At 45.6% G+C, this 23,214-nt stretch overlaps 1 protein-coding gene across 2 annotated transcripts in view; it reads left to right on the top strand.

Moving 5' to 3' along the window:
* RAB6A (RAB6A, member RAS oncogene family) overlaps positions 1-22,148 on the top strand; it is a 104,893-nt gene extending 82,745 nt beyond the window's left edge. For both annotated transcript variants that reach the window (XM_045022055.1, XM_045022048.1), the window contains exons 6-8: positions 973-1,066; positions 15,907-15,973; positions 20,213-22,148. In XM_045022055.1, the coding sequence (XP_044877990.1) occupies positions 973-1,066; positions 15,907-15,973; positions 20,213-20,277 (226 nt within the window). In that variant the 3' untranslated portion in view covers positions 20,278-22,148. The remainder of the gene's footprint in view (positions 1-972; positions 1,067-15,906; positions 15,974-20,212) is intronic.
* Positions 22,149-23,214: the final 1,066 nt, after the last annotated feature.

Here is a 23,214-nt window from a genome sequence, read left to right as displayed (position 1 = left end):
ACTTGGTTAAAGTGTAAATTTCATGATATTAGCTTCCTATGTGTCATAATGGTATATCACAGGGGTAGGTAACCTATGGCACGCGTGCCAAAGGCAGCACACAAGCCAATTTTCAGTGTCACTCACACTGCCCAGGTCCTGGCCTCTGGTCTGGGGGGCTCTGCATTTTAATTTAATTTTTAAATGAAGCTTCTTAAACATTTTAAAAACCTTATTTACTTTACATACAACAATAGTTTAGTTATATATTATAGACTTATAGAAAGAGACCTTCTAAAAACGTTAAAATGTATGACTGGCACACGAAACCTTAAATTAGGGTGAATAAATGAAGACTCAGCACACCACTTCTGAAAGGTTGCCGACCCCTGGTGTATCATAAACTTGAGTTTAGGGAAAAGTATATATTGAGGACTTCAGGATATTTGTTTGGAAAATCGTTAGCTCCTTTAAACAAAATAAACTTAAATACCTTAAGCAGTTTTTTCAGACTTCCAGGTTACATACAATTATTTTGAAAGAAGTTAAATAACCATGTTAAGGTTTAGCTAAACAGGGCAATAATTACTAGTTAGCACAGCCTGAGAGCACGTAATTCTTATCAAGCCATCCAAGTGTAGTTCCTGGCAGGAAACTTAGAAAATGGCCAGTGGCCACCTTGGCTTTATTACTGAAAAGCTTAGTGTATTGTTCCACAGAAATGTAGGGCTGGAAGGGATTTTGAGAGGTCATCTGTCCATCCCCACATGCTGGGGCAGGATTGAGTACATGTAGACCATTCCTGGTAGGTGCACTGTAGAAGCCCAGCTTGTATTCTGAAATGTCCCCTTCCTATGGTGGTGGCTGGAGACAGTACCTAGCAGGTATAACTACATGTGTGTTGGAACTGTGGAGACATCTCTTGGGCTGGAGGCAAAACCCTAATTGTCAGGATGTTCATATCATTTGCTCTAATGTTCTTCTCTTCCCCAGGCAAGTGTCCATTGAAGAGGGAGAGAGGAAAGCCAAAGAGCTGAATGTAATGTTCATTGAAACTAGTGCAAAAGCAGGATACAATGTAAAACAGGTAAGTGACGGGGCAGTGTGTGCTGTGCACTCAGCCTGCTGGAATATTCTTACATCCTGTGATGAACCAGGGTACAGCATGCTCCATGGCGGTGGAGATAAGGAAACTGGCTAAGGACCCCAGAGGAACATCTACTCTTCAGTCCGCAGACAGCACCTCCGTGGGGTGTTTAGCTGTCATTTGAAAGACCCACCTGCAGTAAATTGCTTGGAATCCCATTTATCCACTTTGAAAGGATGGATGATTTGTCTGGGATTAGAACCATAGGACTCTGGGTATTCAAAAGCTGATTGGACTAGTTAGCATGGTTGAAAGTGTGGGAAGTCTGGGGTCTCTGACCTCTGACACTGCTTTGCTATGGGACTGTGGAGAAGTCAGTCTGACTACATTTCACCTGGGGTAAAATAGGAAGAATAATTAAGCTTCATCAGGATGATAGTTATTTGGAAAGCACTATAAGTGTGAATGATGGTTCTCTGACCTCCAGCCCATCCCCTCCAACTACAAACTGATAGATTACCCTCCCCAACTTGAAAGTCTAACAGCTTTCTGCAGTGCAGCAGCATTCAGATGAGTTGCTGTCTTTTAAATGCTGAACTGCCAAATGAAGTTCTTTCTGCCTGTTTTACTGAAGATAAATTTTGCATTTGGCAAATAGCTAATCAGCCTAAGCAGTAAAAGCTACAGCACTAACCTTGTGTGTTTACATGCAATAAAATCCCTTTTGTTTTTTCTTGCCCATGTAGCAAATATCTGTAATTGCAGAATGTGAACAAAGGGTTAGAGCCATTCATGTTCACTCAGAGGCAAGAGCAAAGATGGGGTTTGGTGCCACAATTGCTTTACTGACTTGGCATTTCTCATATATCATAGAATTATAGAATTCAAGATCAGAAGGGACCATTATGATCATCTAGTCTGACCTCCTGCAAGATGCAGGCCACATAAGCCGATCCACCCACTCCTTAAGCAAGCGACCCCTGCCCCATGCTTCGGAGGAAGGCGAAAAACCTCCAGGGCCACTGCCAATCTACCCTGGAGGAAAATTCCTTCCCGACCCCAAATATGGCGGTCAGCTGAACCCCGAGCATGCGGGCAAGACTATATTGCCTATTGCCTCTAAGATCTTTGACAAGCAGCTCTATGGTGAAGGGCAGTGAGGTGTTAAAAGTTGTAGAACTCTTCTGTTGAGATGTAGGAATGAAACTGCAAAGCAGCTAATGTACAAAGCACAGAATAATCAATGTACATTAATAATTGTATAACCCTATTGTATCAACTTACTGCACAATTATATACCCTAGTCTTGTATACACTGTGTATCCAAATTAATGTGTCAAATACTAAATGCCCCCTGCACACCAAACGGTAACTTATTTAGTTAGCTTGCTACACAATTTCAGTGTTTAAAAACATGGTAAGAAATCAAGCTGTTTTGCTATATTTCAAATCTGTGATTTTTACGTGGTCTTGCCAAGCACAAAATACTTAAGCAAAATAAAATGTAAGTGACCATCCAGGGGGGCGAACAAACATTCTGCAAACAGAGTTTGGCTTCCAATCAAAGGCGATTGTATGGGAAGCCTTGAATATTCTGAAGTGGTTATTTAGGAAGGGGCTGCCTTTTGGAGGATGCAGGTTTCACTGCTAATGAGGAATGGTGGTGCCCACTCACTTTTTGGGAGGGTCGGGGGAGAAATCCTCTGGACTTACCCAATTTATATTCTCCTCAAGGTTACTGTGACTCCCTGTCCAGGCTAGGAAGGCAACATACGTCTCCAAGAGCTAGCTAGCTAGCTGTGTTGGACAGGGACATCTGGGTCCTCCGTGCAGTTATGATAACCCAGAGAAGCCATTGGATAAAAAAGCCTTTTACATCATGTGTCTGGGCTTCATCTGGGCATAGATCTCGCATGAACAAATGACACAAGGTGCAACTAAAATAAGGACTTAATGAGGTGACCACAGTGTATGTCATTAAGGTGGTGGTAGATCCATTTAATGCATTTATGTGAGGGCAAGCTTTAGCTTCTTGTGCCATTCAGGAACTTTACTGAGCGGATTGTCAGCACAAAGAAGCTATTTCTGTAGTTGTAGCCACAGTTGCCAAAACTTTCACGTGGTAAATCAGCACCGACTTTCACAATAAACCAAAAATCAAGCTAATTCTATTGCAAAACAAGCCAATCCCTAGGAACCCCAACACTCTGTGACTAGACCCCCACCCCCCGTGTACAGTCTGGACTGTGGTGGGCCCGCTGTGCACCCCTGACTCTCTCTCCCCCCCCCTTTGCCCCTGCTTGCCCCTAGCCCTTGCTTCCCCCCCTTGGCCTGTTTGCCAGGAACTGATCGAGGGGGGGCAGGCGGGGGGGAGAAGCAACAAGCTACAATAAGCTACAAGCCAAAAACTAGCCAACAAGCAATTCACAAGCCAGTTAAGCCAAAAACAAGCCCAATTTCTGTGTTCTGGTTTTTCCCCCGCGGGTTTGGCATGTCTGGTTGTAGCCCCTTCCCTGAAAGAACTTTAAGAAACATATCAAAGGTTCTGGGCAATCAAATGCCTTTAATTTCTTAATTGTAAGACAATTTGTAAAATGAACTTTAGCTAAACCTGGAACACAATTTTTGTTCTATTTTCTGAAAAAGATTCAAAGGCTCATCAGTAGGATGGGTTTTTTTAAACTATTGAATAAACTAAAGATTTTTGGATGCAGCAGAGTTTTTGTTTAGTATTCAGCAAATCATAGCGGATGGTTTTAAATCCCTGGAGGCAATTACATGGCATTGGGTGCCATCATAATACAGATGATTAATAATTCATACACCTGTCAAATCTTCATGTGGAAATGGACAGAGGAAAGCTTAAGTGAGCTCTAGCTGTAAGTGAAGTCAGTATAAGCAAGTACACTCAGATGGGCACTTGACAAGAATTTAGGAGGAGTTGTTCTTTCGGTGGGTTTTGTTCTTCGTAAAGCAGGTAGGATTTAGATTTTTAGAATCTTCAACAAAACAAGCCCAGAAACACGGCCTCAACGCCCAATAAATAGCTGTTGCAGAAGCAGGTCCCAAAAGGGAAGAGACAAGAAAGATCATTAGTCATTCCGTTTTCCATTTTCTTTGCTGCTGCTTTCATTGAATGATCTCAGATTAACTTACTGAAGTGTCAAAGAAATTCTTCCCCTGACAAAAAATGGGAAAGGTTATGAACAGCACCTCAGAATGGGTGCAACCCCTATGACCTTCTGCGTGAATCACCATTTTTACTAAGACGGTATGAATGGGGGCAATCAAGGTTGACCTTCCCGTGGCTGATAACTTCTGTTCATAATAATGTGATGTGAGCTAGCTCTGCAGAATAATTACTGTCTTAATCTTCATACAGGAAGTTGATTCAAGTGTTAAATTACTTTAGTCCTGAAATGCATATTTTGGATATGTATAATGAAATGCATTTATGTAAAATTCTAGATCAATCAGTACTGCATATCAGGCATTGAAGTAAAAATGAAGCCTAGAATAATGGCAAATCGCTAATTTGCCCATTTCAGGATGGAAATTCGCAGAAGATTTTAGCAGTACATTTAGTATGCAGGTTTGGTGCAAAATATGGTGGCCGATTGCATTGTTTAGGGAACGTGAACTAATCTTTGTCTACTCAAACTGTTGTAACATAAGACAGTTTTTAACTGTTACAATTTTGAATGTAAATTGTCAATACCTCCTTCAGCCACCATAGTCATTCCTGAAGGCCTGGCAAGTTAGTCCTGCTTCCAGCCTCTCTTTTCAGGGCAAAGTCCTCTTCCAATATCTAAACCCTTCAGGCTTAATGCTTAATTTAAAGCTGGTACAGTGGATGACCTTGGAACAAAACTTTGCAAACAAACTTATTTGGGTGCAGACAAACTTCCATTCTTGTACTAGTAGATCTTTCAGTGGCTTTCTGTACTTTTGACTATAAGGTATTGACTCAAATACAATATGTAGTAGGAGTGAACGGAACGGCGGTTAGCTAGATCTTCTTATCCCTTTCAGATCCCTGAAAGTCATGGTGAGCACCTACTTCTATTCCTTAAGGCATCACATGTAGCGCTCCACATGTTGAGTACTTTCATCCATCCTCTCCAGCATATACAATAACTCCCCACTTAATGTTCTCTCGCTTAACGTTGTTTCAAACTTACGTCCCTGCTCAGTTACAGAACATGCTCCATTTGAAGTTGTGCAATGCTTTGCTATAACATCCTTTGGCTGCCTGCTTTGTCCCCAGCTGGCAGCCCCCCGTCAGCTCCCTCTCCCCACAGCGCCTCCCGCCCGCCAGCAGACCTCGTGGAGTAGCACCTTCTCCCTCCTCCCCCTGCCTCCTACCCGCAGCAATCAGCTGGTTTGCGGCATTCAGGAGGGAGGGGAGAGGAGCGAGGACTCGACGCGCAGGCTCCCCCTCCCTCCCGAACACTGCGAGCCAGCTGATTGCCGCGGGCAGGAGGCAGGGGGGAGCCTGTGCGCTGAGTCCTCACTCCTCCCTCCCTCCCTCCTGCCCCCTGAACGTCACAAGCCAGCTGATTACCATGGGCAGGAGGGAGGGGGGAGGAGCGAGGATGTGGGCATGCAGGTGGGGGCTTGGGGTAAGGAGTGGCATGGCGGGCCAAGGGTTGAGCCCCCTGCCCCTGGTGCTTGCAGAGTAGGGGAAGCTACCGCTGCTGCGCAACATGCTTCTCCTAGCCTCCAGCGCCTTCAGCCTCCTTGCCTGCCTCATTGTCCCCAGTGCCAGTGGGCTGTGCCTGGGTGGGGTAAGGTGGGGGCACCTCCCAACTATAGTTCTGTACTGTACAGCAAAAAAAAATTCCCTGGAACCGAACCCCCCCATTTACATTCATTCTTATGGGGAAATTGGATTTGCTTAACATGGTGCCTCACATTGAGACACCATGAATTCCAGTGTCCCTAATATGTGTGGATGACACTGAGCTATGAGTCCTTCTCAAAGCACCTAGTCTCATAGGTCTCATTGGTTGAGCAAGTGCCTGGAAGCCACAGTAGGTTAAGTTTGAACCAATTTTGGAATAAGTGAGGGTAAGAAGGAAATGTTTTGGAATCTATCCAGTACAATAAACTCATTGATCAAGAGCATCAGCTTCTGGTGGTTAAGAGCAGGGTGTCTCAGCCGTCATGCTGAATTTTAATGCTAACCAAATTGTTTGTTCTCAGCGCTTGGGCACTGTGATAGATGCCTTTACAGACCTCTACAGTGGTTCAGAAGTGGTATTTGCCCTATATGTTTTGAAATACAGCGTGTAAGAAGTTTAAGATCTCATTCCACCAGGGCAGACTAATGGGTAATGACATCAGGCAGGAGACAGCAGCCCCAAGACTTTGCTCTTAGCTTCAGTCACACCTGTGCTAGCCCTTGCCCTAGTGTATCTACTTTTGTGCTTTGATCTCTGGTTCATTCTGTGTTGCTGGAAAGCAGTGAAGAGCTGGAAAGGGTGCAGAGCATGGGCTCACTCCACTCATCGTGCAGCCACAGAGGTCCCTTGCGCCATAGTGTGACACCAGCGTGCTGTGGGGCTGCCACATCTCATGGCTGGTCTCTGGCAGTGAGCTCCCTGCCTCTTCCACCAGAGAAATGCAGGGAGTGGGTTCTTGGGACCTGAGCATGGCAATCTGGCTCAACTGCACTTATGTAATGTTCAAGACAAGGACAGAAATGACCTCCTGGCTTCCCATCCCAAAGAGACTTTGTGGGGCTCCCCTTCCAAAGTAGGGGCTCTTCCCTTTCAGGCCCGAAAACCCCATTTGGTCTCCAGGAGAAGAAAAGAAACATAAGCCCACAGGAAAATAGTGCATTTAACAGAGCCCTTCCCGTCTTGAGAGGAGCGGAACGCATGTTGGTTAAGCAGAAAACTTTGTTCTCCAGTGGTTCATAAGCAATCAGGTACCTGACTTGATTCAGAGGCATCTGAGGCAGTTGGAGGTACAACCGTTTGCAGTCAACTCAAACAGGTGGAAAAGGTTTGCACCAGGGGAAAGGAGGGTATTTGAAGGGAAACGGGGGATGGCGAGCAGCGTTTCAGACATCCGTCTGGCTTGAGGGATGTCTATTCCAATCGCCTGTTAGAATGCTGATAAGGGTGCTTCCTGGAGTTAAAGTACTTACATCAGAGCAAAATTGTCCCTTCTGCTGATCTAGGATTCCTCTAAGTGGGTTTCAGGAAAGCCCCCCAAATTTCTTATAGATTCAAGGGGTCACTTCAGGATTAAGGGGAGGCTAGATTGCTTGCTTAAATTTATTTAACAATTCTGCCCTACTGCAAAATTCTCTTTATTTGTTCTATTTGCCGGCACAAGCAGGGCTATAAAAGGCTTTGAGATTCATGCTCTCCAGGGTGTGTGTCACAGACTCTTACAAATCAACAAGCCACCTGAGCCCAGAGTCCATTAGGGTTCACTCCCCTGGCTCTGGCGAAGTCTCAGCAGAGAAAGGGGAGGTCTCTGAAGAACTCTTACAGCAGCTGTCTGGTACGTTTTACATGTGTTCTCAAAGAACAGGCTGAATGTGGCATCAGGTGATGTGGCATTTGACAGGACCCTGTTCTGTAGAATGGGCTAAGTGTAACAGTTTGGCACTTTTCCTATCTCTTTGATTTTTGTCTTTATCTAGCGGAGAAGAATTGCTGTCGGTTTCTCATCCCTGTCCCTGTAGAATTAGACCTCTTCCTAGTCACTGTTTCCCTGGGACAGACCCCTCTCTCTCAGATCTAGTACCTGGGACAGAGACCACCCTTCCCTTGCCGTGTTGCTGAATGGACAGTGAGGGAGAGGAGGGTTGAGTATGGAAAGAGTTGAGTGCCCCTGGGTTAGAGAGGTCCATTAATGATCCAGTCCTAATTTCTTTGATATTCTGCGCTGTTAGATCCCCAGTTCAGTTGGATCAATTAGCTGGCACAGGAAGTGATTGGAAACTATCTCACCAAAGGGGGTGGAGTATCTTTACTGAACTGGCTGCTCTCCTGCCTGATGTCACTGGAGAAGAAGTGATCCTTCAGTCTGCTGTGGCAGAGTGAGATGTGAAAACTGCCTGGGAAGAGATTCTCCTTGTGCCTGTTGCTCTTTCGTGCTCCTGTGTTTCACCCCCTGCCTTTGAAAGGTGCCAAGTGTATGCAGCTGCCTGTGAAATTCCTAAGTCTGAGAAAATACACTGACTGCTAATGTGGGTACGGAAGCTACTGTGAAGGAATAAGGTCTCTGTACGAGGCTGCTTTCTAGCCATCCTACTTTCCCTAATTGGATTTATTCACACATGTTCTGGTTGATAAGCACATGGTTCATAAAAGGGAAAGTAGATTTTCTTAGCTGCCAAATTCCCTTTTTTTAGTCCAATAATGTTTGTTAGAAATGTAGCGAAAGGCATAATTTTTGTGCCTTGCCAGACTGTAAAGAAGGGATTGCTGTATTAAACTTATCCTGGCTGTCAACAGCTGGCTTTAAATGCCATAATCTAATCAGTTCCCATCAACAGATTCATTTTTTAAAAACATTAATTTTTGACTGAATTTGTGACCTTGACTTTCAGTGCTGGTGAATATTGCTGGTGGGAGGGGAGGACTCGTATTCCACACGTCAGTAACACCTTCCTTCCAGGGATCTCAGAGCACTTTAAACAAATCAGCAGAGTGCACTGGGAAAGAGGGATTCTCCTAAGAGCGGTTACCACAGAGAGGTTACGTAATTTGCCCAGTATCCTACAAGAAGGCTGACAGAGCTGAGAATAGCAGCTATTTGTTGGTGTTCTCTATAGATCCTATCGTGGTAGGGCCAGATTTTCTAAAGAGCTCCACACCCACAGTTGGGGTCAGACTTTCAGACAGGTTCAGCTCCTATTTAGGAACTGGAATAAGTGGATAGATTTTCAAGATTACAGCATGTTGGGTGCTGAGCTTTTGAAAATCGGGTCTGTAGGTGTCTAGCCTGCGGCCCCTCAGCTTCTTGTCCTGTGCTCTAACTACAAATATTCTTCGTCCTCCCATCCTTTTTGTCTCACGTCTGGTTAATTCTCCTGAAAATAGCAGGTGAACTTGTACCTGGTTCTGTATCGCACAGTGCCTAGCAAAACCAGATAGAGGTCTAGGATACCTTAGCTTATAAATGTTCACTTGTCCCTCTAGGTCGGGTTTAGCTGGATTGTGAGCTCCTCCTTGGAGGTCCAATGCCTCCCTTCATCTTTCTCATCACTTGCCTTTACATTTCATCTTCAACCCACTGCTGCCTGCTGAAGTACAAAACCGCTGCTCCTCCTCCCTTTCTTTACCCCTAGTTTGCATGCGGGGAGCTTCCAGTGGCTTGTTTTGTCTCCTCCTTGGCTCTTTCCCAGCACTTGGATATTTAGAGGTTCAAGAGAGGGGGAGAGAGGATGGTTGCCCAGGGGTTGGGGCACTAGCCTGGGACTTGGGGAAACCCAGGTTCAATTCCCAGTTTGGCCACAGACGTCTCCTGTGTCTGGGGAAGTCACTTAGGTGTTGTGCTTCAGATCCCCATTGTACAGATAGAGAAAATAGCAGTACCCTACCTCCCAGGGTAATTAAAGAGAGCAAAGTACTCATACTACAGTAACAAGTACCTGAAATACACAGCTGGGTGATAGGATTGATGACGACTTTGAATTTCCCTTTTCAGAAGGATGTACTTTGGCCTGGCTGGTAAAATAGCCATAGGAAGGCACTTGAGTTTTTTTCACTTTGAGTGTCTCGTCATCCATTCTGTGAGCATCCTAACATTTGTCAACTGCTGCTGTGCATCTAGCAGATTTATTGAGCTGTCCATAACCAGCAAAATCTGCTTGAGTAGTTCAAATTATTTTTCTAATGTGCATTAACTTGCATTTGTCCACAGTGAATTTCATCTGCCATTGTGCAACCCATTTGGCTAGCTTGAAGTCCCTCTGGAGTTACTCAGGTTAGATGAACCTAAATCACAAATCACTCACTTGTCTGCGAATCTTGCCAGCCTGGTAGTTTCCCCCTTCCTCTCCTTCCCCTTTCTCCAGCTCATTTAAGAATGCACTAAACCTTACTACGGATCCTTGCGGCATCCAGCTTTTTGCCTTGTTGAAAATAAACATTTTATTCCTTGTTTTCCCTCTTAGCCAGTTTCTCATGCTTGGCAGAACTTTATCCCTCTCCTCTTGGCCCCTTAAGTTTCTTTAACAGCTTTTTGCAGGATTGAAAGTCTGAATTATATCTGCTGGTTCTCTCTCTGCTTTTACTGACATCCTCGAATGATTCAGATAGGTTTTCCACCCCATGCCCATGCTTATCTTGGAGATTTGGAATTCTGTTTTTAAGATTCAGTGGTGTAAATCCGAGGCCACCTCTCCTGACTTTCCTAAAGAGGAGAACAATGCGTGTGTGGCAGAGTAGCCACCTGTGACCAGAGGAACAGGGAGTAGCTAGGTCTGTTTGTATATGGGATTTGGCTGAGTATACTTGATGCTGTGGAGTAATAGGGCTTAGTTCACTTGTGGGTTACTTGGGCTCTGCCTATAATATAGAAGCCTTATTTTTGGAGCTCAGGGGAGAGGCTTTTCCTCAGCATAGATCCTGAAACCAGATGAGGGTTTTCTTTAGGACTAACAGATGTGAGAGCGGAACTAGGTCAGGTTAAAAAAAACAAAACATAGAGAGTGGACTCTCTTATCTGAGAATCTGGATTAAATGTGCCTGAAGTGAAGGGTGCAGTAAAGCATCCTTGAAGTTCTAAAGGAATGGTTCTATTTTTGTGGTATTTGATGCTTGTCCTTCACAAATGAAATGCTTCAGCATGGGATGGGTGACTACCCAACTTGCCTCCAGATCAGTTTGGCACCCTCCAGTATGGTATCAAGTATCAGAGGGGAGCCATGTTAGTTTGTATCCACGAAAACAACGAGGATGAAGTGGGGTTTTTACCCACAAAAGCTTAAGCCCAAATAAATCTGTTAGTCTTTAAGGTGCCATCAGACTCCTCGTTGCCAGTATGGAATGAGTTCAATGGTTGCTAATATATATTTTGGTTGGCCGCCCAGGCCCTTCATTCTTAAATTCCTTCTGCACTCTTGGCTTGATACTGTTGGGCCTGGTGACTTTCTGCTTTTTAATTTTGTGCCAGCACCTTCTCTTTTGACACCTCCATCTGACTCTCACCTTCTCTGTGTCGTTCCAGGGCTGAGAATGCTGAGAGCATCCTGTTGATCAGAAGTGATCGCTAGGCTACATTGTCTGCAGCTCAGTTTTATTATTTATACAGCCATCATAAATGTTCATGGTGCTTTTAAAGGCAATTTCCCTGCCCTGAGGATCTTGCCATCTGCGTTCAGTTTTTCTTGTGTGAAATTTTTAGAGGTGACTACACTTTCAGCTCTTAAGAAACACATTCACTGTGTCTGAGACAAGAGCTGCAGGACTTCTTTCAGCAGAGATCTGGCCCTGCAGAGGCCATAAGACCTGAGAGTCAGCCAGCTTCTAAGGATTCTTTTACAGGAGTGGGAAGGCTGCAACCTCCCCTGACAATGGGATGATCCTGGCAAGAAACTTGTGGGCCTTTTGATACGAGTTTGATGTCAGTTTTGTATTGCAATGTGGTGATGAAACAATCCTGCCCTGGAAAAGGCTAGACTATCTTATAGGACTGTTCTGCATCCAGAGGCCAGTCATGAGGGTGGCAGCCGTGAAGTGAGACTTGCATTCCTTGCTGGAGGGAGGCATTCATTATAGGACTCAACTGAAAAAGCACATTGCTGCCTTAAATGTAAAATTTGACCAGCTTGGTAGTGAATGTTTGGAGAACAAATGAAATGCTAGGCAGGAAAGGATGAGTTGGTAAAGAGGGAATTCAGACACTGCCAGTAACGTGTGACCACATGTTTGGCTTATCCCAAAGTCATTACCAAAAGAGAATAAGGCATTTCAGTTCTGGAAGAGCAATGGGCACTAATATAATACCACTAGACTCTTAGGACTGGCAGAGGAAGAAGAGATGGGATCTTAAGTAGCTTCTTGGATCACTGGCTGTAAAGATTTCGCCTCTTAAGAAGGATGATCAATTTTACATTGAGAGAGCAAACCAAATCCCTCTTTAAATATGAATACAAGTAATGGGCTTGGCGGGGCTGTCTGCAAATGATTTGATCACAATGGCCATGAAAATCCTGCTGATCATACGGGAAAGAGAGAGACTTTCTCTCTCCCTGACTTCCTCCCGTGATCCAGGCAAAGTGCCAATGTCTTTCTAGTTTAAAAAATGGCCTCTTGAAAAATGCATTGGAGGCAGTGCTGCTTTTCCTAGCTTATGTATGAAGTATGCTGGCAAGACTCTATTTTGGGAAGCAGAGGTGAGGGAATGGATGTGAGACGGGAGCGAGAAATTGACTATCTGATAGGATCTTGACACCAGAACTCAAGCTGGCCGGATACTTAAGTCTAGTTCCCCTCTGTAGATTAACATGCCAAATTGGTTTAATTATTTCCTGGTCAGCAAGTCCTTCCATCCATTCACACTTAAGAAGAACAGGCATTTATCCTATAGGCTTCCTTGCCTGCCTGCCTCCAATCCACTGCTGATGGACAGTATTGTTAAGCATCTGACAAGCTGATGTGCTTTGTCGGTATTTCTTGTCAGTGGTTGCTCTTTATTGCTTTATCGTAGCTGGTGTAGGAGAATTCAGTTAAATCTATCAGCGGTCTGACTGACTGGATGGTTCAGGGGAATTGAGGGAGGATATGGAAACCAGCACCAGGATACAGAGTTTTGTTCTTCTAGAGTTTGTTCATTGGTTCAAATCCATCCCAGACTGGTGCTTCAGCCATCAGAGTCTGGCTGGGCCTGTAAGTTTGTTCTGTTCTCAGTTCATGTCCCAGTGAATGTTGCACATGTGCTGGTGCCGTTGGCTAAGGACTGAACGGACATAAAGGAGCTTTTTGAGATGGTCCCTTCTTAGCAGAAGTGCAATGTGCTTCAGGTGCCACATGACTAGGATTCATCGCCGAATTTGATCATTAGCTTCCACAGCTTGGGCTGAGTGCGACGTGAACGCTGATCCCTCAAGAACAGGGATGAGATGTTGATAGGAGCTGTGGGGGGAACATGCTTTGCTAATGCCTCTCTTATATCACTTGTTAGCTTGGCAGCACACTTGTAGCAGCCTGCCACCGAATCAGTAATGACAAACTGACATAGGGCAGACTCCAAACACAGTGTGTAGCCCTGCCCTGGGAAGACCATGCCTACGTGTGATAGAGGTGACGGGTTGGTCTGTTTTATTTCAGCAACGTTTGCACAGCTGGTCATGCCAACAAAGTCTTATTGAATTTCATTTCAGCATTGTTTACAGGCAGTAAATTCATAGTATGAACAGGTTCACCCTGGATGTGTCTCAAAGTAGCTCTCGAAGTTCTTCAGTTTCCTGCGGAAGCTGGGTTATTGGAGCAGATGGAGGAAAGCTTGGTGTTATCCAAGGAGATCGGTGAAAGAATAATGAGATGCCTTCAAAGGGACACTACTATAAGGCTGACACAATGACCATGGGGTTCGGATACTGGGTGTCTGTTTCTATAGGAAGCATTGTGTCAGCAGGTTATAGTCTGTGGCTCCTCAGCAGCAGTTGCATGTATGTGCTCAGCCAACTGACTGCAAAACTCCCAAGCACCTGGAATCTTCCAGCCCAGTGCCATTGTGCCTCTCAGCACACAGGCAGGGTAGTACCTGGTAAGCTCAATGTTAATCTTGTAAAAGTTTAACTGACTTGCTGTGTCAGTTTCACTCTTGTGTCTACTACTGGGCGTGTGCTGTGTATACTAGCACAGATCCAGTCCTCTGCTCTTGCTGGGGTTGTTCTGCAGGGGCTACAGAAAGAGGAAAAACAGGTAATCTCGTTCATCTTCTCTTTTCACGCCCCAGAGGCTCAGACTTGAGTCTGTACGTAATTCCCAGAGGCATTGGGGGAAACAGAATGGCGCTGTGGAGGGCTGTGCATTCTCATCTGCTTGATGTGGCTGGTTCTCCCAGTGACTCTGGAGAACACGGTTCAGCAAAGGCACCGTCTTTCAGTACATGATTCTCCTGCAGGAAAATATCAGAATTCCACAGCGTGAGGGAAACATTTCCCATGTCACGCATGAACTCTGATGTACAACGTTAGGAAATACGTTATAGACAGCGGACTAATGAATGGGATTGGGGGCATAGGCCCAGGGCAACCCGGGGGGGGCAAGTGGCGTAATTTGCCCCTGGGCCCCGGCCTGGTGGCCGTCTGGGTCTGTGGTGGCATTTCAGTGGCGGTGGGCCCTTCAGTGCTGCCGACGACGCGGAGTGACTGAAGAGCCCCCGTCACCCAAATGCCACCAAAGACCCAGACCACCACTGGGTGAGTACAAGCGCCGCAGCTCCCCTGAATCCTCTGGGCTGCCCTGCATAGGCCCCTAGTGGCAAACGGTTGCAGGTTGTTGTCTGCCCAGAGGGCTGTGGAAATGCCGTCCGGCAGACACTGCACAAAGCTGAGCTCCACGTTACAGGAAAGATACTGGCTAATTGTAGAAGGCACAGAAGAGGGGGAAAGGTAGGTTTCAGCGTAGTCCCTCGCTTTAAAACACCAAGTAGCTGGACATACCAATGGAAATGTGGTTGGACAGGTATGAATTAGAGGCAAGAAGTGTGCATAAGTGGGAAGGACAAACACGCATCTGGCAAAGCATGGCAAGAGCCAGACTCGCCCTACACTTGAGGCGTACATTCTCCTGCTAGAACTTGGCATCTGTCTAGTGCATGGCACGTCGCTCTGGAAGTGTAACCGGTAACTAACCCTTAGCATCCCATGGAGTATAAGTAGGGGCATTTCCAGCAGATCAAGGGATGTGATCATTCCCCTCTATTCAGCACTGGTGAGGCCTCATTTGGAGTACTGTGACCAGTTTTGGGCCCCACACTACAAGAAGGATGTGGATAAATTGGAGAGAGTCCAGCGGAGGGCAACAAAAATGATTAGGGGGCTGGAGCACATGACTTATGAGGAGAGGCTGAGGGAACTGGGATTGTTTAGTCTGCAGAAGAGAAGAATGAAGGGGGGATTTGATAGCTGCTTTCAACTACCTGAAAGGGGGTTCCAAAGAGGATGGATCTAGATTGTTCTCAGTGGTAGATGATGACAGAACAAGGAGTAATGGTCTCAAGTTGCAGAGGGGGAGGTTTAGGTTGGACATTAGGAAAAACTTTTTCACTAGTAGGGTGGTGAAGCACTGGAATGGGTTACCTAGGGAGGTGGTGGAATCTCCTTCCTTAGAGGTTTTTAAGGTCAGGCTTGACAAAGCCCTGGCTGGGATGATTTAGTTGGGTTTGGTCCTGCTTTGAGCAGGGGGTTGGACTAGATGACCTCCTGAGGTCCCTTCCAACCCTGAGATTCTGTGATTCTAGTTGAGAGGCTCTGAATTCTCATGTACACATGGACAGACTGTCCAAGGGGAAGTGATTTGCCTAAGGTCATTCTGCAAATTGGTGCGATAACCAAGATTGGAACTCTGGGGTCCTGTCTCCCACACTGAGTTCCTTGTTTCCAAAGACATTCATGGATTGTTTAACTGTTACTATGTAGCTAGTGAGTCCAACTAATTTAACTTCTGGAGTTAATGAAGAGGTGCACTTCCCGGTGTCCCAGATCCAAAGGTTACCGTGGGTGTTGGTCTCTGAGGGTAGCCAGTGCAGATTTTGAGATAATAGACAGGCACGTATGAAGTCATTCTGTTTTGTCCAGCAGAATTGGAACACAGTGTCATAAATGTTACTACGCTTTTAATCCGTTTTATTTTTTTCTTTTTCAGCTTTTCCGACGTGTGGCAGCTGCCTTGCCTGGAATGGAGAGCACACAGGACAAAAGCAGAGAAGACAGTATCCATTACATGTTTGAGCCATAATTCTGTGGATGTACAGCTAGGGGTTTGCACGCAGGGGGACATGCAATCCCTGAGTAACAGACCCAGGATTGGGGAGGGAGAGGTATAAATCTAAAACCTGTCCCTGGTGGCTGTCTGCCTACCAGTTGTTAGTTGGCTAATTGCTTATAGGCATCACAGAAGCGCGTGTTGAGGAAAGGGCACGATCCTTACAGACTAGTTCAGCAAGGGTGTTCTGTGCTGTAGAAGCAGCGTGGAGGCGTGTGGAATACGCTGTAAAGAGGCTGAGGGAGCTGTTGAGCCTAGGAGCACGGTGGAGTGGAGGGGTGAGGGTTATGCAATGACATGAGTGGATAGGTGTAGGGATGGTCAGCTGGGAAGTGCCTTGGAAGTGGGACAAGAGGCCTGAATTTAATGTGGTGGAAAAGGGGATTAAAAGGAGGCTGACATGGTCAGATCACCGGCAAGGGAGTTCTCAGCCCAGCATTTTGAACAGGTTGGATGTCAAGGAGGCTAAAGAGGTGGAGCTTGCAGTAGTCAGGAGAGAGCCCCAAAGAGTTTGTGGTCTGGACAGAGAAGGCAGGATCTGAGATGTGGTTTATAGAGCAGCGGTTCTCAACCAAGGGGCCAGGGGCCCCTAGGGGGCTGTGATCGGGTCTTTTTTGAGTATGGGGGACATGAGCACGCTTATCTTCAGGGGATGACTCCAAAAGGGAGAGCAGGGGTTGAGAAAGAGGAGGGCATAAGGGTGGGATTGGATGGATTTTTTGAGGGTGGTGCTGGAAGGTGAGAGGTGAGAATCAGCATGGATGATCAGGAAGTTAGAGTGGAGGAGGAGGAGAGGAAATCACAGCAGATCTTGATCTTATTTGAAAAAGGGGATAGAGGACAGAGGGGAGGTTTTAGGGGATAATTTGGTTCAAATACGTAGCTGGCCTTGTGAGCCTACAAGTCAGTGAAGGTGGAGCTCTGTTAGTACTGTTTGGCAAGGAACGAGGCAGGAACTGTATGAGCACACACCTGCAGTGGAAGAAGTAAGTGTATCAGATGCAAACTGAAGGCCTTTTAAGCATCACATTTGTTGCAGAGTTAAAACCATGATTTTAGCAGCTGTACGTTGCAGCTGCTAAATCCTGGCTTTGTGTGACATGTACTTGATTAATCAAGGACCTTTTCTCAGCAGCACACAGCTGACAGGCTAATCAGTGCCCATTTTATTAATAAGAAGGACAGTGTTAGATCCTCAGTCCCTGCATGCGGTGGCCCCTACTGACTCTTGCTGCCTCCATCAGGGAGTTATATCCAGGCTCCAAATGGGAGAGCAACAAAGCCACTTCCAGTTGGGCTTTCTGCAGAGTGCAGATAGCAAAACAGCTTGTCGCGGTGTGTCCTCTGCTGTAGAAGCAGGTCAAGACCAGTGGTGAGTTTTTTCCCACTGCCTGTTTACAGAACCATGTGGGTTCAAGGAACTTGAGCTAATCATCAGGCTTTCATGCTCCATAACTCATCTGCATGGTGCTGGCAGAACTGTAGTTTTAAGCAGCTTCCTCAAGCAGCTTCCTCTTAACTGTTAAAGGATTTAGAGACTCAAAACTACAAGACAGAACTGTAACAAAGGACTTTTCAGTTCTTTGTTTCTTGCTGACCTCATCCTTCCCCATTTATCTCCTTCCATCCCCTGTAAAGAAAAGCTTCCTCCCCAAGAGTAGATAATTGGTGTTACCAGCTGCATGAACTGTGTGCCATCCCGAGCTAGCTGAGCGCAGAGAGATTTGAGACTTGTGCTGAGCTGACATGAACCAGCGTGTTTGGGGGGTAGTGATCAGCGCTCTGCCTGTGATCTCTGGGTACACTGTAATGATGGAGCATCAGGTTTGGGGATCCGAGCACCACAAAGGGAGTCGTTTATTAGAGGCTGTGTCAGAGGGGAGCGTTTGAGTGACCTTGTGCCATTGTTCACTGTTGGCTGTCATTGCAAGGGGTAGGTTTTGGGAAAGCAGCACACGTTGCTCAGTGACACCAGTAAGCAGCAGTGAGAGAGTTGGGGGAAAGGATTCCTGGTTATTTCCCACAGAGGTGTTCTCAACGCCTGGGAAGGTGTGGTAGTGTGGGAGGGTCAGTGCTCCTAAACCCCAGGATGGGTATGATATGAAAAGAGATGGGGGATTTGAACAAGCTCCTCTAGGAAGTTACAGGTTGACTGAAGACTCAGTACTGTGTAGAGTGCAAGTAGTGTTCCTGGCCCTGGAGCAGATGCTATGGGTATAATTAACTGAATGGACGTGTCTGTACTTGGGGATGGGTTTTTTCTGATCCAATCTAGGGCCAATGCTAAAAGTTACAGACTCAGTTAACAGTGCCACAGCACCCTTCTAAACCTGGTAGATGAGGTGCTGAACCTTAAATCTCATCTTATTACCCTCTTCTTTCCCCCACTGCAGTTCTTACACACAATTGCCAATATCTGGGCAATCACTTGTGAGCGATTGGAATGCCTTATGTTAGGGGTGTCAGACTCATTCTGCAGCCGGAGCCAAATTACCGTCTCTCTCTCTCCGTGAACCTGGAGTTAAACTTTCACTAGTCCTTTGGGCACTGAAGCCACCTCACTTTCACTCTTCTTCTTTCCTGCCCCATCCCTTTGTCACTGCTCCTGGCTACTGGTGCTGTGGGGTGGAGTGATAGTGGTGGGGAGGGGAGGCACTCTTCTCTCTGAGGTTGGGGTACTTAGAACAGCAGGAAGCTGTGGGATGTGGGAGAGCAGATGCTTCTCTGCTCTCCTGACCCCATTGCTATGGGGCTCTGCAGTGGCAGCGAGAGGCTGGGAAGAAGTCTCTTTACGCTGGGACCTTGCAGCCCTTGTAGGTGCTCAGGGAGAAGGGGAGTGAGGAGGAGGAGGAGCAGCAGATGCTTTTGACCAATCAGGTATGAGTTCTCTTAAGCTCCTCCCACTTCAGGGGTCCAGCCCTGTTGAAGTGCAGGCGCTGCATCTTGAATGCCTTTGAAGTGTGGAGGTGGTTGCAAACTGGAAGGAAGGGTCCTAAAAGTAGGATCTGCCGCACAAGCCAAGTATTTGACCCCTGGGCTTTGCCATTAGAACGCTGGGTTCCTGCTTTCAGAGGAGATACGGCTGCAGTGTTGGCTTCAAAAAGATGGCTACTAAAATGGCAAGCTAATCAGGACAACTCTTATTTATAATCCAATCGTCACAATTTGCCAGGCCTAGGAGACACATACTCTGTACCGGTCACTCTGTCTTCCCTGGCCCACAGAGTGGTTGAAAAATTGCCCCGGGGTCCACCATAGCCCTCAGTCCTATGTGAATGGAAAGGATTGTGGGCTTTGGGCCATGGGGGGGAGGGTTGGCTGAAGGGTGTGTGGAGGGGTTAATGCTGCTGAGATGAACTGGACCTTCCTCACTGTCCCAGAGCTGCACACAGGGAAGGGACCTGCAGGAGCTGCTCTCTGATAGGTGGTGAGAGCAGGGCCAAGGGAAGGGAAAAGAGAACAAGCGTCTCTCTGCTCTTGCTGGGCTCTGCTGGCCAGTGGGTGTCTCCCCACCCACTGAATGATTTAGTTGGGAATTGGTCCTGCTTTGAGCAGGGGGTGGGACGAGATGACCTCTGGAGGTCCCTTCCAACCCTGATATTCTATGAAAGCTGCTGTTCTCTACCACTGGAAAGCAAAGACTGAATATAGTATTTTTTCTAGCCCTAGTGGTTTGAGAGACTGGACGTACAAGCTATTGTCAGGCTAGCAGTGCTTTGGAGACTGGCCGAGATCTTCAACCTGCGTGCCTTTCATTTCCTGCTGTACGAGTATCTTGGAAACAGGAAGAGGTGATTAGGAGGCAGCAGGGAGGGAAAGATCTTACGGGGTGGGCACTGCATTTCTAAGAGCTTGGCAGGGACGCCCCAAGCCTGGCCTGGGCACGCCCTTAGGTAATTAGCACAAATCTCAAATCAGTAAAGGGGGCTAGGAAACCTACCTTGACTTGTGTCTGAGGCTGGGACTTTCAAGGGAGGTGCCCCATTGAATGCCAGTGGGAGTTGGCGCCTAGCTGTGTTAGGCTTCTCTGAACGCCAGCCAGAAGCCCCACCTAGAGGCAGTGCAGAGAAATATGGCAGGAGGAGGATGACTGTGCCCACCAACATGGCTGAGCGAGGCTGGCTTTGGATCCAGCAGGGCCAAGGGGGGGCGCTCCCACTTGTTTGCCTTAACTTCCTTCTTCCAGTGATCGACATAAAACTGGAAAAGCCTCAAGAGCAGCCCGTCAGTGAAGGAGGTTGTTCCTGCTAATACCACGTTGCTTCTCTTACTTCCCCCAGAACATCACTGCTTCCCCTCCCTTTACTCTTCATTGACTGCGGTGTGAATATTGGCTTGAACTGTCCCCTTTCAGTAATAACGTATTGCAATTCATCATTGCTGGCTGTCTCGTGGAGATGATCTCTTAGCTTCACAAGCGCGCACACTCAAAAGAAAATGTCAGTGTCTTCATTATTTATAAGAAAAAAAATAAAGCCAAAATATTCCAGCATATTCCAGTTATAACTTTAAAAAGATAGGTACAATTTCTTAATGTTTGTTCCTTTTTTAATGTTATGATATTGCACTTTGAAATGATGGAAATCGAGTAAGTTTTGAATTGGACTTGGACAAGAGGTATGTGCAGGATAACACTTATCTTACCCACTTGATTTCGCTATCAAACTGGAAATGGCTAGACAGCAGTCAAAAGAGAGGCAGAGTTGGCGTATCCTTAAGGATTAGATACTGCCCTTTCAATATAAAATAAACAAGAGCTATAACATCCTCTCCGCTGAGATGCTCTGAATCTTTTCTCAAGCCCCAAACGTTTTGGAAACCTGAAACTTTAGCAGGGTTTTGATGCTGAAAAAGGCTACTGAGCCTTTTAGTCTTTGCAGAGTCAATATGAACAAATTTCCAAGCTAGCAGACCCAGAAATATTAAGTGTCTTTCTGATATTGATAAATGGCTCTTTTGGGGAGGGACACGTGTGCTAACGAAACACTTTTGCGGGAGACAAGTAAACAGATGTCTTGGATACACAATTGGCTTTAAAAGCATTGTTTTCTTTTATGTAGAACTCCAATAAAGTAAATTATTACCTGAGAGATTGGAACATGACGTTTTGGCTATTGTATCGGGGAGAAAAGCAATTTTTAAAAAAGGAATTTTTAAACAAAGTTCAGCATCAGCACTAAAATCAATTTTGTCAGTGGATTGTCATGTCCAAATTGTAGCAGAAAGACAAAACGGCATTTGATGGAACAAGTAGAAATGTTACAATAATTGATGGTTAATATGGGCTGGATTGATTGAGGATCAGCTTGTGGGTTTCCTTATCATGGTCCTAAGTAAATTGGGGGTGGGGGGATGTTTACTTGTGAGCCTATAGAAGTAGATTTGAAAGACCTTAAGTGAAAAAGAAGGGAATTTTAATAGGATGGAAAGAAACCTATGATTATGCAGACATATGCCTTTAATTTTTAGCATTTTTTTATGTTGGGTCTTCCAAGTTGGTTTAGTTTTTTCATTAGATCTGTATAGTTTGGTTAAATAGCTAGTAATTTAGTTTTATATTTAACTAAGCTACAATTAACCATTTTTCTTTGATATTTATTTCTCGGCTTAATTTTTTTCACTATTTTCAGTATTTTTTGTTTTGCTGAGGAATCCGTGTAGAGCTTTGCCAGTGTTGCAAGATGTAGCTATCCGAGAAACACAAAGAAACCAATACACTAGATGCGCACCCTTGTAATCTTTACTAGTCCTTGTGAAATTGCTGTGTCAGTTAATAAACACAATTGTAAATACATTGTTTGCAGGAAGAGTATTGCTGAGTTACAGTGCAGGAAAAAAATCGAGAGTCTAAAGATGGAATTAGACTCCTCCCTTCCCCCACTGAAAATAACCTGGGGGGGCCCTCCCCCACGGCTGTCACCTGGCAATATGCAGAGAAGGTGTGGAATTCTGCATTCTGGAGTTGAATGTCAAATCAATACCTGCCCTGGGTTTATAACAACTCTGCATACCAATAACTTAACATTAAAGGCAAAAATGAGATGTAAAGTGCTTTTATAATGCAATATTAAAGGCGGGTTTTTTTTGACGTGGCATGTCTTGAAATAAACAGTGAAATATGATGGATCATATTCTTTATTTCAAAGAAGCTGATGTGGGGAGGAAAACCTGGCTACTTTTCCTGTATTGTAGTCGCCTTTATTGTGCAAAAACCCATCTTGCTGCTTTTAATATTGAGTTTTCTTTGGCTTGGATTCTTAAAGTAATTCCGTTTGTTCTGTAAGCAAGCGCAGCATTTTTTGCCTCCACTAAAGTATAAGGAAAACACTAAAACAAGGTGCCTGAACAGCAGCTCTTTGCCTAAGCTTGAAACGTTTGACAAGCCAGACCCTAGATAAGTCAGATGGTTACTCAAGCAAGTCGCCCTTACTCAGCTGAGTCGTCCATGGGGCTACTTGTGCAAGCTATGGGCTGCTCATCTGCGTACGGGCTTGCGAGATCAGCCCATTAGGACTTGCTTTTGCCTGAAAATGAATGTTAGAACCTGACCTCGAGGAGTCGTGTCTTGAACACGTTCAACACTTTGTGGTTGCATAAACCAGGACAGCTTGTGTTTTTAACATTTTCAGTTGGTTGTGGTAGATTCCCACTGAAACCAGGGCGTACCTCTGACTAGCAGACGTATTTAACACAACCGGTCCCTGCATCCACTGACTGCAGTCGTGTATATAACATCGTGTTAGCTTCACGACTCCCAACACATGTTCCAATACTACCCCATTTTCTAGTGAAAGGAAGCCCCCGATAATGTACATGGAAGCAGAATGTTTATTGTCTGTATGGTGCTTCCTCATTCCAAGCTGTCTGGCTTTTCTTTCCACCCATGATAACAGGCTCGTTTTTAAATACGGTTTTAAAACAGTAAAAATTTCCGCTGTTTCTTCCCCCTCCCCACTCTGGCTTGATGATGTACAGTACATTCTGCAACTGTCCATTACTCACTTTTTGTCTTGATGCAAAGTAGTTGAATAAATTGTAAAAGGGGGGAAAAGGCTCCTTCTCTTCTTCATGTTGGAATGTCACTGGTACCTCAGCTCTGTTTGATAATATAAAACAAAAACTCCTTAGCGCTTGAACTAAATAAATACCTGTCTCATTGGAACTCTTTTTGGCTCTTTTCTCTGAGGA

Source organism: Mauremys mutica, chromosome 1, assembly GCF_020497125.1.
Source record: "Mauremys mutica isolate MM-2020 ecotype Southern chromosome 1, ASM2049712v1, whole genome shotgun sequence".
Classification (NCBI taxonomy): domain Eukaryota; kingdom Metazoa; phylum Chordata; order Testudines; family Geoemydidae; genus Mauremys; species Mauremys mutica.
Note: the sequence above shows the minus strand (reverse complement) of the source record. Positions and strands in the feature narration are given on the sequence as shown.